At 39.6% G+C, this 16,450-nt stretch overlaps 1 protein-coding gene across 4 annotated transcripts in view; it reads right to left on the bottom strand.

Moving 5' to 3' along the window:
• Positions 1 to 5,255: 5,255 nt before the first annotated feature.
• Positions 5,256 to 16,450, bottom strand: part of KIAA0825 (KIAA0825 ortholog) — a 211,402-nt gene continuing 200,207 nt past the window's right edge. For all 4 annotated transcript variants that reach the window (XM_017735436.1, XM_017735435.1, XM_008634580.2 and 1 more), the window contains one exon: positions 5,256 to 15,245. In XM_017735436.1, the coding sequence (XP_017590925.1) occupies positions 15,122 to 15,245 (124 nt within the window). In that variant the 3' untranslated portion in view covers positions 5,256 to 15,121. The remainder of the gene's footprint in view (positions 15,246 to 16,450) is intronic.

The following is a 16,450-nucleotide window of genomic DNA, read 5'->3' as shown; positions in this document are numbered from 1 at the left end:
ATAGTGTGCCAGGGTGGTCAAGATCCTCAAGATCCTCAGGAGAAGTTTTCAAGGATTCTCTGAAGGGTCTCACGTTCTTAGCTGGGATCTACCTTGGGCCATTCTCTGTAGAAACACAGGTAAAACCCCTTCCCCATGTGATGAGGGGATAAGGTCCCATGATCTTACCTGTTTCTTGGTCATTAACAAGGACTGGGGCCTTCTGTTTAACTTCTAACTGTTGGTTATTCCCAAAGTGCCTTACAATCGGAGGGTTGGGATCCATCAGGGAACCGTTTAAAAAATTAAAAACATACAATGCCTTCTGTAATTGCTCGGCTGGGGTAGCATTCCCCATTCCCCCTTTCTGTTGTAATAAAAGACACTTTAGTGAACAGTGGGCTCACTCAGTGATAGCTTGGCCTGTGGAGGAATAAGGAATCTCCGTTTTGTGTGTCACTCCCCAGAGGGCAAGAAAATTTGCAACTCTCTGGGAAATATACGCTGGCCCATTATCAGTTTTAATTTGTGAAGGAATTCCCAAGACAGCAAAGGCACTCGCAAAATGATGGCAAACATCTTCTGCCGATTCTCCTGTATAACAGGATGCAAACAGGGCACCTGGAAAGGTGTCTATAGAGGAATGTATATACTTAAGTCTGCCAAAATTGGGGAAGTGAGTAACATCTGTTTGCCAAATTTCGAGGCTCTGGAGTCCTCTAGGGTTAACACCTCCAGCAAGAGAGGGAAAGGAGTGTCTTTGACAGTCTGGGCACACAGCCACAATGCTAGAGGCTTGGCAAGAAGGCAAAGCAAAAGTTCTCGCAAGTGCAACAGCATTCTGATGGAAAACTGAGTGACTGATTTTTGCCTGGGAAAAGCGATCAGGTAACGCTTGCCCAGGTAGCATAAGCAAATCCACCTGGCGATTTCCTTCTGCAATAAAACTAGGCAAGGTAGTGTGAGATCTAACATGCATTACAAAATAGGACTCTTGTCTATTATCTAAAAGGAAAACAAGTTGTTGCAGCCAATAAAACAAGCCTGCATTGGGCACATCTTTCAACACAGCAGCTTCAGCTCTTTCTACAAGTCCTGCAACATAAGCAGAATCAGTTCTTAGGTTTAAAAGAATAGGCCAGCATTCAAAGGCTCATACAATGGCTGCTAATTCAGCAATTTGAGGGGATCCTGAAAGAGTGGTGACATCTGAGTCCCATCGATTGGGATTTGAGTCTCACCACAGCATCATAGACTTGTGGGAGCGACCAGATCCATCTGTAAAAGCAGTTAACGCTTGCAAGGGGACTTTGCTTCTCTTGGGTCGTGTTAAAAGATTAAAACCTGCTGCCATGAGCTTGTGTTTTGGGGGATGTGTAGAAAGTTGTCCAGAGAAATCGGTGAGAGCCATCTGAAACACTTCAAGAGTTTGTAAAATAATTAAATAAATCAATCTTGCTGCACAATTCCTGCCTGCTGGATCTTCTCTCCTCCTCCTCCCTACGGCTGCAGGACACGGTGATATACCCTAGGGCCTAGGCCTGCGGTAATAGGTACTGACAGTTTTAGACATGTGGTGTGGCAGAAAAATCCATTCAATGATTATCAGAGGGCCTGGCAAATTAGGGTCCCACTGAAAAATTAAAGCATGGGGCTGCTTGGCCAGATTTAAAATTATTAAAGAAAAGGGCAACTCAGGAGCCCATTGGGCCGCTTGCCGGTTTGAAATAGCATCAGCTACCTTTTGCAATGCTTGGCGAGCTTCCAGTGTAACCTGCCAAGGTGATAATAAATCTGGTTCCCCTTTTAATAGAGAAAACAAAGGGCTCAAGTCTGCATTTGAGATTCCTAACAGGGGACAAACCCAATTAATTGTCCCCAAAAGTTTCTGAGCATCATGCAAAGTTCAAATGTTTGTTTGAATTTGTAAAGGCTGAGGAGAAATACTTTAGGTCCTAATTTGCCAGCCCAGGTATTTCCAAGGGGGTTGACGCTGAATTTTTCAGGAGCAACACAAAGTCCTGCTTGGTTTACAGCATCGTTGACAAGGGCTAAGGCTTTCTCCATAACTTCTTGTTTTTCTGCAGCAATTAGAATGTCATCCATGTAATGATATAAAAGATCGTCAGGCATGTCTAGGCGAATGGGACTGAGGATTTTTGCAACAAACTACTGGCAAATAGTGGGGCTATTTTTCATGCCTTGGGGCAGGACATCCCAGTGATACCTTTGTAAGGGTGCCTGCATATTGGTGCTCGGGACAGAAAAGGCAAATTTTGGTGCGTCCTCAGGATGCAAGGGAATATCAAGAAAGCAATCCTTTAAATCAATGACTGTCAAATGCCAATCTCGAGGGATCATGGTAGGAGATGGGAGGCCAGGCTGGAGAGCTCCCATGTCCTCCATAACAGCATTAATTTTACGAAGGTCATGGAGTAAGCACCACTTGCTAGTTTGTTTTTTAATGACAAACACGGGTGAATTCCAAGGACTAGTGGAGGGGACTATGTGTCCCTTTTGAAGATGTTCCTCGACCAGAGCTGTTCTTGAACCAATTCAGTGAGTGCATGCAGTTTAGGTAATGGCAGGGACCATTGATCCACCCAGATAGGAGTTTCAGTTTTCCAGATTAATTTCAGGGTGTTGTGTGCCTCAATGGTCCCTATTAAAAATCTGACTGAATTCTGAAACCCCATTGAGAGAGTACATCTTGTCCCTATAACATTATGGGCACAGGTAAACCAAATGGACTTACAGAGGCTGTGTGGTTTTCTGGTCCTGTCACCTGAATCAGATGGCGACTTTGATAACTGCGACTGCTTCCTCCTATCCCGGTGAGGGCCATGGGCACCTCCATGAGGGCCCAGTTAGGGGGCCACTTATCTTGAGAAATGACAGTAACGTCAGCTCCGGTATCTAAAATACCGGTGAGCGTTATTTGTTGTCCCCATAATGACAGGGTGCACTGACAGGTAGGACGCTTACCTGAAATTGTTTCTGCCCGTAGTATTTATGGGGTCCCTATAGAACCAAATCCTCCCACCTTGGTGCTATGTTTTTCTACAGAAGATGATGAATCATGTGGAAGAGGGATTAATTTAGCTATGCAGGTCCTTCGCGGGATAAAACATGGTGGATTAGGGGTCCAAACCATGATCTTAAGTTTTCCATTAGAATCTAAGTCCATGACCACAGGGAGAACAGAAAGTCCTGGAAGTCTACTTGAGGACCTTCCTAAAAGCAGGGCACTTTTTTGGGGCTCTAGTGGTCCAAAAATTCCTGTAGGGAGTAAATGAATGGAAGAATCATTTAACGTTACTGTGGCTGAGGTGTACAAGTCCAATCCGGCACCACCTGCAGTTGCTGGGCGAAGACTTGAGGGAAGCTTCTGTTGGGCATCTGCGGGGCTGACATCTGCAGAGGCGGCTGAGGCATCTGTGTCAGAGCGCGGCGCTGCTGTCCCGCGCCCTGGTTCCAGTTTCCCTGGTATCCTTGGAGCAGGCGACCTTTGGCATCATACTTGGAGTGACATTGGTTAGCAGAATGTGGGCCTCTGCGGCACTGTGAGCACACAGAAGTGGTTTTGGGTTTATCCCTTTTCAGAGCAGAGCAGTCCCTTCTTAAGTGACTGGGTTTGCCACAGCCGAAACAGACTCCTGAAATTGCAGGGGGCCCTCTCACAGCTGCAAAGGCTGCAGCCATGGCTGCATATTGATGTTCTAGGGTGCCAACACAGATGCACACTTCAACCATTTCAACTAGAGTTTGATTTTGGTTAGGCAGGGACTTAAGGAGTTTTTTACAGTCTGCATTGGCATTCTCAACAGCAAGCTTCAAAAGCAAAATTTTGTGAGCTTCTGTATTATCAATTTGGTGTTTGAGCGGCTGCTTAAGGTGGTCGACAAACTGCATATAAGATTCTTGGGGCCCCTGGACAATAGTAGTGAATGATTTCTGAGGCGTTTTTGCATCAGGGACCTTCAGGAAGGCTTGGTGAGCCATGTTTTGGATTCCCTCAAGGGTTTCCTTGGGAATGTCTCAGGCTTGGACAGCAGGATCGGTATGTGGTCCCATTCTCATAAGCTGTCTAATCGTGAGGCCCACCAGGGTCTGATTAGCATGACACACATAAGGTATAAGCAGATCCTGTAGACCTTTTTTCCACTCCTTGTCCCATAAAGCGTTTTGAGTGGGGGATAGCAACAGCTGTGCCAGTGTTTTTAAATCATATGGTGTCATGATATGAGCTGCAAACACAGAATCTAGCAGGATGAGAAATATACGGTGAACTGATACCGTGCTCTGTGGCTGCCCACCAAAGCTCTTTAAGCTCTGGGAAAGATAGCTGTTCCCAATGGGCATTTTGCTTTTGCTATCGTGGTCCTATATGTAAGCCCTGTGCCACAATTTTGTCTGCAAAGTCTAGATCCCCTTCCTTTAATGCTTGTTGTTTCAAGCAGACCCAGGTATCGTGAGGGTCGGGGGGAAATAAATCTAGCTCTTTTTCAGGATCGATGGGTCCGGGGTCAAAAGGATCCTCTCCTTCATCCTCACTGCTGTCAGCTGGACCATAGCCAGCAGTAAATGCTTTTATAGATCATGAGGAGCCCCTTTCCCTTTTTGTTGCAATGGGGGCTGGAGCCTTTAGTGAAAGAGGCACAATCTCTTCAAATTGTAAAGAGTTCTGAGGCTCCGCTTCTGCGGAGGGGGGGGCACGGGGCATCCTCTTTATCTTTAGCAAGAGATTTTTCTTGAGCTTTCAAAGCTTCAAAGATTACTTTCCAGGAGAGAATCATCTTTGCAGCAGCTTTATCACTGTCAGCTACAGCATTCCAAAGCTCCAGTCCTACTCTATCCCACAGATCTGCTGCAAAAACTGTGGACTGAGTTACTCCTTGCAGTTTGGAAGCAGTCCATCGGAGTATAATTTTTAAATCGTGTGCAGGCAAAGATTTGCCTTGCTTGTCAAGCAGCTTTGACATAAGCTCAAACACGTCTCTTTCTAGGGTGGTCATCCCCTGACCCTGGCCCTTAGTTCCCTGCAGCAACTCACCTCTTTTTCAGAGGATCAGTTGCCAGCCAGCGTGGTTCCTGCTTCTTTCTGCGGCTTAACCACAGTTCCAAAGGCTCACGCTTCTCCTGCTGCTTAACCTTTGGTGAAGTTACTGAAGTTCTGCAGGGCATCGCTGACTGTCACTTAAGAGCAGTCCCAGTCCTCGCACGGGGGCACCAGTTGTCGTTTGACGGTCGGCGATGGAAGAGACAGGGCAGATTGCTTGGATGCAATAAGCAATTTTATTGATACAGAGCTGAGTATTTATACCTTTTCAGCAGTAACTAAAAATAGATTCTTATATAAGCAGCAATTACTGTAACAACCATATCTATGTTTCTTAATAACATTGCAAAACTACAAGCTAGCACTAACTGACACATACCACGCATGCTATTCCCTTATTCTAGCTATTTCCTGGTAGGCCGTACTGCCTGCCATGGTTCGCGGCCTATCAGCGTTAGTGCGTCCACTTCTGACATGAGTTTAGCAGTGCTCTCACTTCTGCTTTCTAGCTGTGTCTCCACAATTTGTTTCAATTGATTTTATTTATAATTTTTGTATTTTTAAAAACTGCCTGAAGAACTTCAAGAAATTTGGAATGACAGAATACTCTTTTTTTTTCCCTTCTTTTTTTTCTTATTCCACCTGCTCACAATTAAAACTTCATCTACTCCAGATAACACAGTGAAGGGGGGCAGGACTTTAGAAGCAGCTGATAGATGATTATAGCAAGCAGGATGTCTGGTTTGAATAGCTATCCTGCAATGCAACTTTCATAAGCAGTTGTTAGGGCCCCCTGTAGTGCTCAGCATTTGTAGAACAACATGGCCCTTTCTTCAGAAGTACCAATGTTTCTGTTTTCAGTATCTGGCACTGTCAGTTACTAACACTGTTAGTTCTCAGTCAGAGTACTGCTGGTTAAGGGCATGCCAAACCTGGCAAACAGTTCACAGCAGGGCTATCTGAATATACTGAGACTGATCACTTTTCGTTTATATGGGTTGGGTTCACATTTGCAATAAATGTGGTCCGTTTATTCCACTTGAGCTTTGCTCTGCATCCTGAAATTGAAGGATGTGATCCAGTTTAGGAATTTTCTTTGACAAAAGGGTTCAAAGGGTGGGTATCGGACTAGATATAGATACACACATCAGACTAGAAGAATCATTGAATACTGCATCATCATTTTGCTGTGTCCTATGGACCCTCCCATGTCACCTACTTTATGAATATCACAAGATACTATAATGCTGAGTGATGTGTTTGCACACATAGGTCTCCCTATTGAGCAACTTAATGCCAGCTCTTGACAAACCCCAATATGGAAAACAAAACAGGTTTTTTTAGTATTAAATTTGTTTGTTTGTTTTTGTTAATGACAGTTCCTATTTCCAGAGATTAAAAAAAAAAAACTATAGTCTTGTCAAAGTTCCTTCTGAGGCAAAACTCAAAAGAAAAGAGAGTGGGAGAAAAAATAATTCTCTTTAGAATTGCCTTTGCAGTTTCTTTGCATTTGCTCTTTTGGCTTGGCATCAATGGAACAGGCTTTTTGTGTACAATTTATAGTGCATAAATACAGAGAATGCATTTCATGAAAAATAAAAATATGTTAGTTTTCCTGACAAAGATGATGTTTTACCTTTTCCAAAACACTTTTCACAATAGTTGAACTAGAAACTTTAGGAAAAAAGTGAAATACTGAAAACTCATTAAAAAACAACACTGTTGTTGAGTGCTCTGCAGGGCTAGAAAACCTCTCTTTGGCTTTAAAGTTTTCTTTAAATTCTTATTCAGCTTGTTGTTTACACCCTGAATCTGTTTCTTATGTCCTATTCCTGGATAATTTATTTTGGTTCCTGCTATTGTGCCAGAAGTATGATACATAAATATTCTTAAATTCATCTTCAGCAGTTTTTGCTGAAAGTTGAACATACATAAATCTGTTGTGACATTCACTCTTACGCTTCATTATATGTTCTCAAGAGTTTTTACAGTCTTTTATGTCTTTGTTTTTCACTTACTGCTTTTGCATTTGTTGTAAAGATTAAATATATATGATACATATTTCAAGTTACCACTCATAATTCTTTGGTCCTGTATATAGTTGTTAAAAAATGCCAGACTGATATGAAGAGTTTTGGTGGAATGAAACAAAAATTGAAAGCAACACTCATGACAGAACTTTATGGTCTGTGTTCTACTATTTACTCTGTAGATATATGGGTTTATGATGCAAACCTTGCAAAGTTATTTCACTGCTCTTATATGTGCAAACAATTTAATTGTACTTTGAATTTTGAAATATTTGATCTCAATATAACATTACATGATTTATTTTTGTAAGAATCTACTCAGCATACCTATAATTTTTCCGTTCTAAACTATCAATCCCTCAACTCCACAAATTATCTTTGAATAAATTATGCATTTTAGAGCAGATGATTGCTTCAGGGTATTATATAACTTTAAAAAAAAAACTACAACTGCCAGCTAAACATTTGTGTACACAGAAAATGGAAAAGGAAATACCTGTGCCTTTTCTGTTATGTAGTTAAAGGGCAGCTTTTGATGGAGGTGCACCTTAGCGTGGAGTTATTTGTGTGCTGATACCAAAGTGTGGCGGAGGTACAATCACTAATTTTACAGCCCCTGCATAGCTCCTGGATATAAAGAATAGACTGCCATGTTCTGGTTAAAGGAGGCCAGATGACTAACATTACACATTTGCATTGCATTAATGCAACAACCTCTCTCAGTTTCTTCATTCATAAAATAGAAGGACTTGTGTGAAATTTGGGAGCCTTAACTGAAATTTATTGCTGTTTGAAGATACCTAATCCATTTGCCTCTGAAAAAAGTCTTCATAGCATTTGTTCAGCCATCAAGTTCCTGAAGGTAATCCATACCTGCAGGTAGGATTCCTGCCAACAGAATTTCATTCCCAAAGCCACATCTGGCTTACCACAGAAAGTTACCTGTTTGCTAGTCGTGCCAGAACAAAAACCACCTGCCATTTCAACCTCTTATTTCCCCAATGTTTGTCCATTATCTAGAGGAAAAGCATAATCTTAATCTACATAATAAAATCCATTTAAGACATGTGAATTAGGTAGAATATGTATATATTTACATATACATAAAGTGTCCTATATATTAGCAAACAACTCCTTAAAGACAAAATTTCTGGATTTTACAGAGAGGTGAAAATCCTACTGAAAACAACTACTGCATTTCTTGAATAGTAACCTTGCAGGTGCTTGGTTTGAATTTTGCATTTATTGAATTCTTGGTTCTCTAAGACCCTGTATTAGGTTTGAGAAAGCATAGGCTTTACTGATTAGTATTTAGATATTTGTAGGTTGTGAAAACAGATGTGCTATGGATTTCCAAGTATAAATTTAAAGTTCAGAGAAATTAAAGAAAATAAAACCTGGGGCAAAATACATTAGTTTAAGTAAAAAATATAACTCACTAGCAGCAGAGGACTATAACTCCCACTATCCCAGGTAACAAAGGTAGCTTAGAACAATCCAAGAACCTAGGTATTACAGAATTCATGTGGAACATTAGGAGCAGAAGTGTTCAAACCCTAAACCTGAAATTATTATCCATATAGGACCTACACAGCTTTAGGTCTGTATAATAGTCAAGAATACTAAATACTTACTCATGTATAACTGAGTGGCAGCTGTACTCACATGGCAAATTACAGCAAATATTAATAAAACAGTAAGTTCTCAAGGATGCCAGAAAGGCAGTATTGAGGTGGAAAAAAACCAGTCAAGATGACCTATGAAGAACTATGTGACCCTATTTCATTATGGAAACCAAATATTCAAAAGTTGACTTTTACATCAAGAACACAGATTATGGAACAAAATGATAAAATTGTTGGATATTAGGCAATCACAAATTTACCAAAGTGGCTTGTATAATCATATTCCATCCTCTATTTAGGATTATTATTAATTAATCTAGGGACAGATAATTAACATTAACAGGCATTATTAAGAACACTCACGGATGCATTACTAATCATTCATCAGTTGCTTTCTAATGACTGAGTGCTTGTTTTACAAAAGTAATTTTTATCAATATATATATTTACTGGAAGAGCTGAAAAGATACTATTTTCTAAAAGGTTGTCCCAAAATGAATTTATGTGCTGTTGTAGCAAACCTGCATCATCAGTGGAGTTTGAAACCTGTGTTCGGCATGGCAGCCTTGGCATTCTGTTTGACATAGTAACTGGAAAGGATCGAACCTGTTGAATATGATCACGATTATGTGGTTCTTTGCCTTATTTCCAGATAGAGTATGGGCAGGGCAGGGCAGTGTAGACACTGAGGCCATTGTCAGTTGGAGCTTGGGTCAGTTTACTGCAGAAACTCCATAATTGTGATGGAGGCACCAGCCCTGGAGGGATTGAAAAGATGTGCAGGTGTGTCTTTGCGGTGCTGGGTTAATGGTTAGACTCGATGCTTGTAAAGGGAAAGACAGAATTGTCTTACTGCTACCCAGTGGGTTACTGCTGAATTAATGCATCAGGGAGAAAACATAGTGAATGGGACACAAAGGTCTTGTTTTGTTCTGTTCCTCTTTTTCTTTTCTTTTTTTCTTTTTTTTTTTTCCCCTGTTTGACTGTTTACAAATTACTCCAGAACAAAAGTGTGTGAATTTAAAAGATACTAGTCCGTTTGGAAGAGCTCCATGTATGGACATTCACATGTAAGAGTAAGTGAGGGGGTTTATTCTGGATTAGATTATTTCACTTGCAAAATGTATCCTGTTCCAAATAAGAGGTCCCCAGAAGAGGAGCTTTTTACACAAAAGATATTTCAGTCAGTTTTACCACATAGGCGGAAAATGTATAATGAGCTATTTTAACACACTTTTTTTTCAGTAGGAGATATTATATTGTATCTTCTCAGAGATGACTGCAACCTACTAACAGCAGAAGTTGTCATGGATATAAAGGTCTTGATCTAGTAGTGAAATTTGTACCAGCCATGATTTCTGTGACTTCTTGTCAGCTTAGGGATAGTTGGCTATTAAATTTAGAGATGCAGTCTTAATTCAGAAGAGCACTTTACTCATTAGTATTTGGTAATTGCCAGTTCTTCCTGAAACACTTGTTACAGAATCACTTTTTTCAGGAAAAGAAAAAAGTGTTTGGATTTATTTTTGCTTCTTTGCATGAGTCCTTAATTTTTAGAATGTTGTCAGCGCCGTATCACTGTTTCACTTGCTGCAATAATTGCTAACAGTCTATGCTCAAATGATGCTGCTGAAGAGGAATAATCTGGTTCCTTCATCATTTTACTGACAGGTACTTTTTAGCCCAGCCTGCTCAAGACCTTGCATGCTTTTCTTGTACTGCCTTCCTGGCAATGTCAATTAGTTTAGTCTGCATTTCAAGTGTTGGAGTCCAAAGGTAGAGGATAAAGTAAGCTCACCTTTACTCATTACACTTAGAAAAGTTTTAGAGATTCTGCTTCCATTCATAACATGCCATGTGGAAAATTACTACAGAAAAGTGGCTTTGTTCCAACAAGAACCTCCTCAAGATCTATATACTCACTTAGAAATCACCCTGTTGCCATCAAGTTACTCTCTCCTTTCATGTCTAATTGGGCAATGGATCTAATTCCTCTGTCTGTCAGCTGTTGCCTTGGGAGTGAGTAGTGTTTGTCACTAGAAATGATTGCACATATTTTTAAGGAGGTCCATAAAATAGTATTATATCAGCATATAATTGATGTTTTACTGTACATAAGACTCACTAGTACTTTGTGAAGACCTCCCAGCTGAGAGGGAAATTCAATATTTCTATCAGAAGAAGCTAATTGGAAGAAGCCAGCCTCATGCCTAACATGCACTGCTGTGATGATGTAGAGGTGAATTAGAGAACATCCATTTGCCGTTGTGCATATTTCCTGAGCAAATAGCATAGATGCACATCAAATTCCCTCTCCTAAAATAAAGCATGGCCTATGGGAGTCTGTCAGGACAGCAGTCACTAGAAAGCAGGGCTGTGTCTACATGTTAATCTGTTCCCAAAATAACTCTCTTTCTCTTTTCTTTTTGAGTTTCATTATTATTAATACAAATTCAATTTTGCCCTGCTTCTAATTTTATTAATTACCTTTCAAAAGATGAAAGATGTTAAGATTTGGAGCATTTTGAAGGGGACATTAAACAAACCTAATTAGAGATATTCCATGTCATGAAGTCTCCCATTGAAGCCTGTTTTGAAAAAGGGGCTAAGTATATTAAATTGTTAAATGATAATTAGGTGTGAGCATTAATGATCATGTATAGTTAACCTAGTTTGCACTATCTGATCCAATTAGTTTCTATAAATACAATAACTTCCCTTTGAGATAATTCAGTTGAGCCAGTGAGACCAGCTCTTGCCCACTCAGAAAGGTCTGCTGTGTACAACAGACTTTAGTTCTTATTTTTGACCAGCTTTCCAGGAGCAATTAACACGATCAGATTGCAGTGGTCATGAAACACAGGGCCCACACTATAGCAAACAAATCTGACTCCTGCTGCTTTCATTTATTTAGGCTAAACATACATATGAGACATTCCTGGATCAATAAGTAGTGTCAAAGAGCCCAGACATTGCATCACTCTTAAAAATTAATTTAATATTAAGTCAATTTTAGAAGCAGCAGAACTTTTTAAAGAATATAGAACTATTGTTTTATGAAGAAAAGCTGAAGAAAGCAGCAGTTTTACCATTATAAAAATGTTCCTAATTTTACACACAAGCATCTATGGAATACATCTATACAATGGATAAATGGTGAGCTCATTCAATCTTCAATTAAGTATTTAAGTTTAAAGCAAACAGTCTTGATAAATCAATGGTATGTTACTTAGCAATCTTAGTTGTACAATTCCTATTATTACTGTAATTTTATTGAACAAATGTGAATGTTGTAGAAGTGTGTATTCAGCATTAGGTAATATTGCCAAGATGATGTCTCTTTTATACCCTAAAGGTCAGTTGGAATGGTTACATTGCCAGCAAAATCAAGTCCTGGTATTTCTCAGTAAGGATTGTGGGTCAAGATCAATTTGAAACACACATTCTCTTGCACTCAGATACCCTAAAAGATGCACGTATAGGTTTGGATAGGAAAAACATCCAAATAAAAGGTTCAGCTTTTATGTTGTTACGTTCTTAGGCATGTTAGTCATTGGCCAGTCATAAGTGGGATTCTTCAAGGCTCAGTGTTGGGGACCGTCCTATTTAATACCTTTATCAATTATTTAGACCAGGGACTAGAGGGCATCCTCGGTCAGTTTGCAGATGACACCAAATTGAGCAGGAGTGTTGACCTGCTGGAGGGTTACAAGGGATCTGGACAAGCTGGATCAGTGGGCTGAGGCCAGTGGAACAAGGATCAACATCCTGTGCTTGGGTCACAACAACCCCAATCAATGCCATAGTTGTGGGGCAGAGTGACTTGAAAGAGGCACAGCAGAAAAGTTGCTGGTCAATAGCTGGCTGAATATGAGCCAGAGTGTGCCCAGGTAGGTAAGAAGGCCATTGGTATCTAGGCCTTTATCAGAAATAGTGTGGCCAACAGGACCAGGGAAGTGACTGTCCCCCTTTACTCAGCACTGGTGAATTCTGAGTTCAGTTTTGGGCTTCTCATGACAAGAAAGACATTGAGGTTCTGAAGCATGTCCAGAGAAGGGCAGTGGAGCTGGTTAAGGGTCTGGGGCAGAAATCTGATCAGGAGCACCTGAGGGATCTGGGTGTTTAGCCTGGAAGAAAGGAGGCTGTATCACTCTATACAACTACATGAAAAGAGGTTGTAGCCAGGTGGGGGTCAGCCTCTTCTTCCAGGTAACACATGATAGGATGAAAGGAAATGGCTTTAAGTTGTGCCAGGGTAGTTTTTGATTGGATTCTGGGAAACATTTCTTGACTGAAAAAGTTATCAAGCCCCAACACAGGCCACCCAGGATAGTGGTTGAGTCACCATCAATGGAGGAATTTAAAAGATGTGTAGTTGTGGTATTTTGGGACATGGTTTAGTGATGGGCTTGGCCGTGCTGGGTTAACAGTTGGACTCAATAATCATAAAGGGAAACAGAAAATTGTCCTACTGCTACCCTGTGGCTTATTGCTGAATTAATGTGGCAGGGAGAGAAAGGAGGAAGGGGCATAAAGAATTCTTTTTTCCTAAATGTGACTGCTTATAGATTACTCCAGAACCCAGTGTGTTGTGAATTTAGAGGATAATAACCAGTCTGGAATACCTCTCTTTATGGATATTCCCACTTAAGTTTAAGTGAGGGGTTTTACTCTCAATTATCTTGTTCACTTGCAAAGTTGGTCCTCTTCAGAGTAGGCATCTCCCAGAAGGGAAGCATTTTCACAAGACGTATTTCAATCAGTTTCACCACATACGCACTTCATGTGACTATGCAAAAAGTCAATTATGTACAATAGATTTTGATAGAATAGGAGAGAATATTCTAAGCTCCATGTACACTAGCACATTATTTGTATGGCTTGGAATATGTGTGCCTCATTTGTCAGAATACCAAACCTGCCATCATGAAGATCCCTGTAGAGGTGTTTTAAACCTGAAGTCCACCACTAATCTTCAAAGGTGAAATACAAAGCAAAGACAAATGGTTTTTACACTAGTCACTTCTTTATGATCTGAAATTACTACACTGGCAGCAGAGGAAAATGTCTACTTTATTCTTTAATTAATATTTTGAGCATTTTTTAAGCTCCAGTGCCTCACAGCCCTTTCATGTTGCAGTGTTGTAACAAGATCTTTGGAGATTTGTAAGATGCAATTGTCCACATTTTCATTTTAAATGGTCTGATACTTTAAATGAAAAGAAAAAAGAGCAATTAAGAGGAGAAAAACCTGCATTTCAGATAAGACCCTAAATCAGCATTAGTAATATGCTTTCCCATGATGCTGCTGAAGCCTTTAGGGAAAAAAAGCATGTTTTCATCCTATTCAAGTGATCTAAGTTATGTCCGTAATAGCATCTGTGTGAAGGTGTACTGGGAACATGAATAACTCTGCTCAGATTGCACCCTTAGCACGATCTTGCCAGAGTCCTTCATCAAGCAGAGAATATAGTTCCATTAGACTTTTAATGAAAGAAACTAAGAGAAAAATTATGGATTATTTCTGTAGAGCTAAAGAAATACTAACCACACCTTCTGTATAAAAAATAATTCCATGTTGACAGTTTTCACAAGTGTGTAAGAAAAATATTTAGTATTCAGAAAAATATTTGATATTCAGAAAATTTTGAATATCAAACCAGGATTACTTTGACTATGATATTTTACTATATTTATCAAAAATAAATATTAAATTATTTATTATTTTCTCAGTCCACTGTTATGATAATCCTCTGAGTACTGCCTGCAAATAATTTTTTTTTTAATAAAAAGATGCTTCTCAAAACTTCTAAAGTTTCTCTATAAAGTGTTTTTTAAGCCACAAAATACACTGGATGTTAAGTGAGGATTTGTGAGGGCAGTAAAGCTGATGCATTTTTGATTGGGAATAATGGCCAAGCATACTCATTCTGGAGCAACTCAGAAAGGACTGTAGGTGTATGGTCTATACCTATCCCTTTTCATGTATTTTGGGTGATTTAATAAACAAGTACCAGGGGAGAGAAAAGGTCATTGAGTGACATTAACTGGGGGCAGGCTGACTCCAACTCCAAAGTGGTGGATGGAAACCAGGAGTATTTGCTTAGCCTGTGTCTAAAGTTGCATTACTTTCAGAGTCAGTTTTATATTTTTAAATCAATTCTTAGTTTGTCATTCAGGTTTATGCCTCTGCAGTACTGAGATAGAACCTCCTTGTTTTATGACACTGACATTTTCTTGCACCGTTCCTCACCTTATGCATGTGTGAACAATTGCTTCCTGGATGGGGTGACCAGACAATAACAGGGAAACACCCTTTAGTTTAGAACTCCTACTCAAGATACATATTTCTCAGCTTTCTAGTCCTGTGAGTTATGGCATTAAGTTAATCTTGTTGAATCCAGAAAAAAGGTGCTACCCAAATTCTGTCAAGGTAATTGTTCTTCCTTATCCTCTGAGATAGGAGTCCTTTGTGTCAAATAAATATTTTTTAAGTGTTCCACCATAACTTCCTCCTCATCTTCAAGATCTGCATCTTCTTTCATCTCCCACCTGAAAGAAAAATAACATTTTATTGATTTTTAATGTGTTTTAAACTAGTCTTAAGAACAAGTAAAAAAATACAGAAGTTGTTACTATCAATTCATTGCCCTCCACAGCTGTGGTTACACCAGTTGAGATTACTGAATCATGCAAACTACAACCCCCAAAAACCTTGCCACACAGAACGTGGCATGGCCATGAGGCAATTGACACAAATTGTCAAAGCTACTATAAAATGTTACTTATATTTACTGCAACAGTACTTTTTCTTCAATTTTATGTGTCACACACACATTGGTAGAGGTGAAAACCTTGTAAAACTTGCAGAGAAAAAGTGGAAGAGCTAACACACATTTTGGAAGTTAAGCAGATGTTCTCAGTACTCTCTAAATTTGCAGTGAAATGTCACCACATGAAGTCCAACCCAAATATTTAATGTGAGTTGTCATATTCTCTGGCAGTGACAGTACTATTTTACAAAATACCAGAAAACTGACTGGCTCTTCGTTTCTTTTTTTCTCAAGTATAATGGTCTAACCAGAAATAAATGACATCAGATTCTTCCTTCCCCATGTGAATACTCATTTCTAGTTTAGGATTAAGAGCTAATACCACTAAAACTGCAAAAGTGGAAAAACTATGAAGATGATTTTTTTTCCTTTTAGTAATCAAATATAGAACATTAAGAGTCATGCAATATTCTGTTTAAGAAAATCAGGATAATAAATGCAGCAGTAGTGCTGATACGTAGTCAGGTAAACTTTCTATCACTCTAATTTTGCCAACACAACGCCCAGTTCTGTGGCTCCACCTCTTTTACAAGTTCTGTGGATATTTAAGTTTGATACTCCTTTAATATTAATCTCATTCTTTTCTAAGTAGATAATAAAGTGTAGGCTCCCAGTTCAGACCACTTGAAGACAAAAGGTAAAGCATCAATACTAAAACCAGAAATCACATTTTCAAGTATTAAATGTAATAGGTTATAAATGTGCCATAGGATGATGCTGAAAAGTAGGAGATGTAAAAAGTCAGCAGAACAAGGACCGCATTTAGGAAACTGTCAGGAGCAAAACTTTAATCCTGTTCCCACACTTATTAGGTTCTCATTCAGACTGCAAAAATCAGACGCCATATACAAGTTTAGATTCGTGAATAAATCAAATATAAGACAGAATGGTGGGACGACTATATGCATTCCTTGTATTTGCAAG

Source organism: Corvus brachyrhynchos, unplaced genomic scaffold, assembly GCF_000691975.1.
Source record: "Corvus brachyrhynchos isolate BGI_N302 unplaced genomic scaffold, ASM69197v1 scaffold22, whole genome shotgun sequence".
NCBI lineage: Eukaryota > Metazoa > Chordata > Aves > Passeriformes > Corvidae > Corvus > Corvus brachyrhynchos.
Note: the sequence above shows the minus strand (reverse complement) of the source record. Positions and strands in the feature narration are given on the sequence as shown.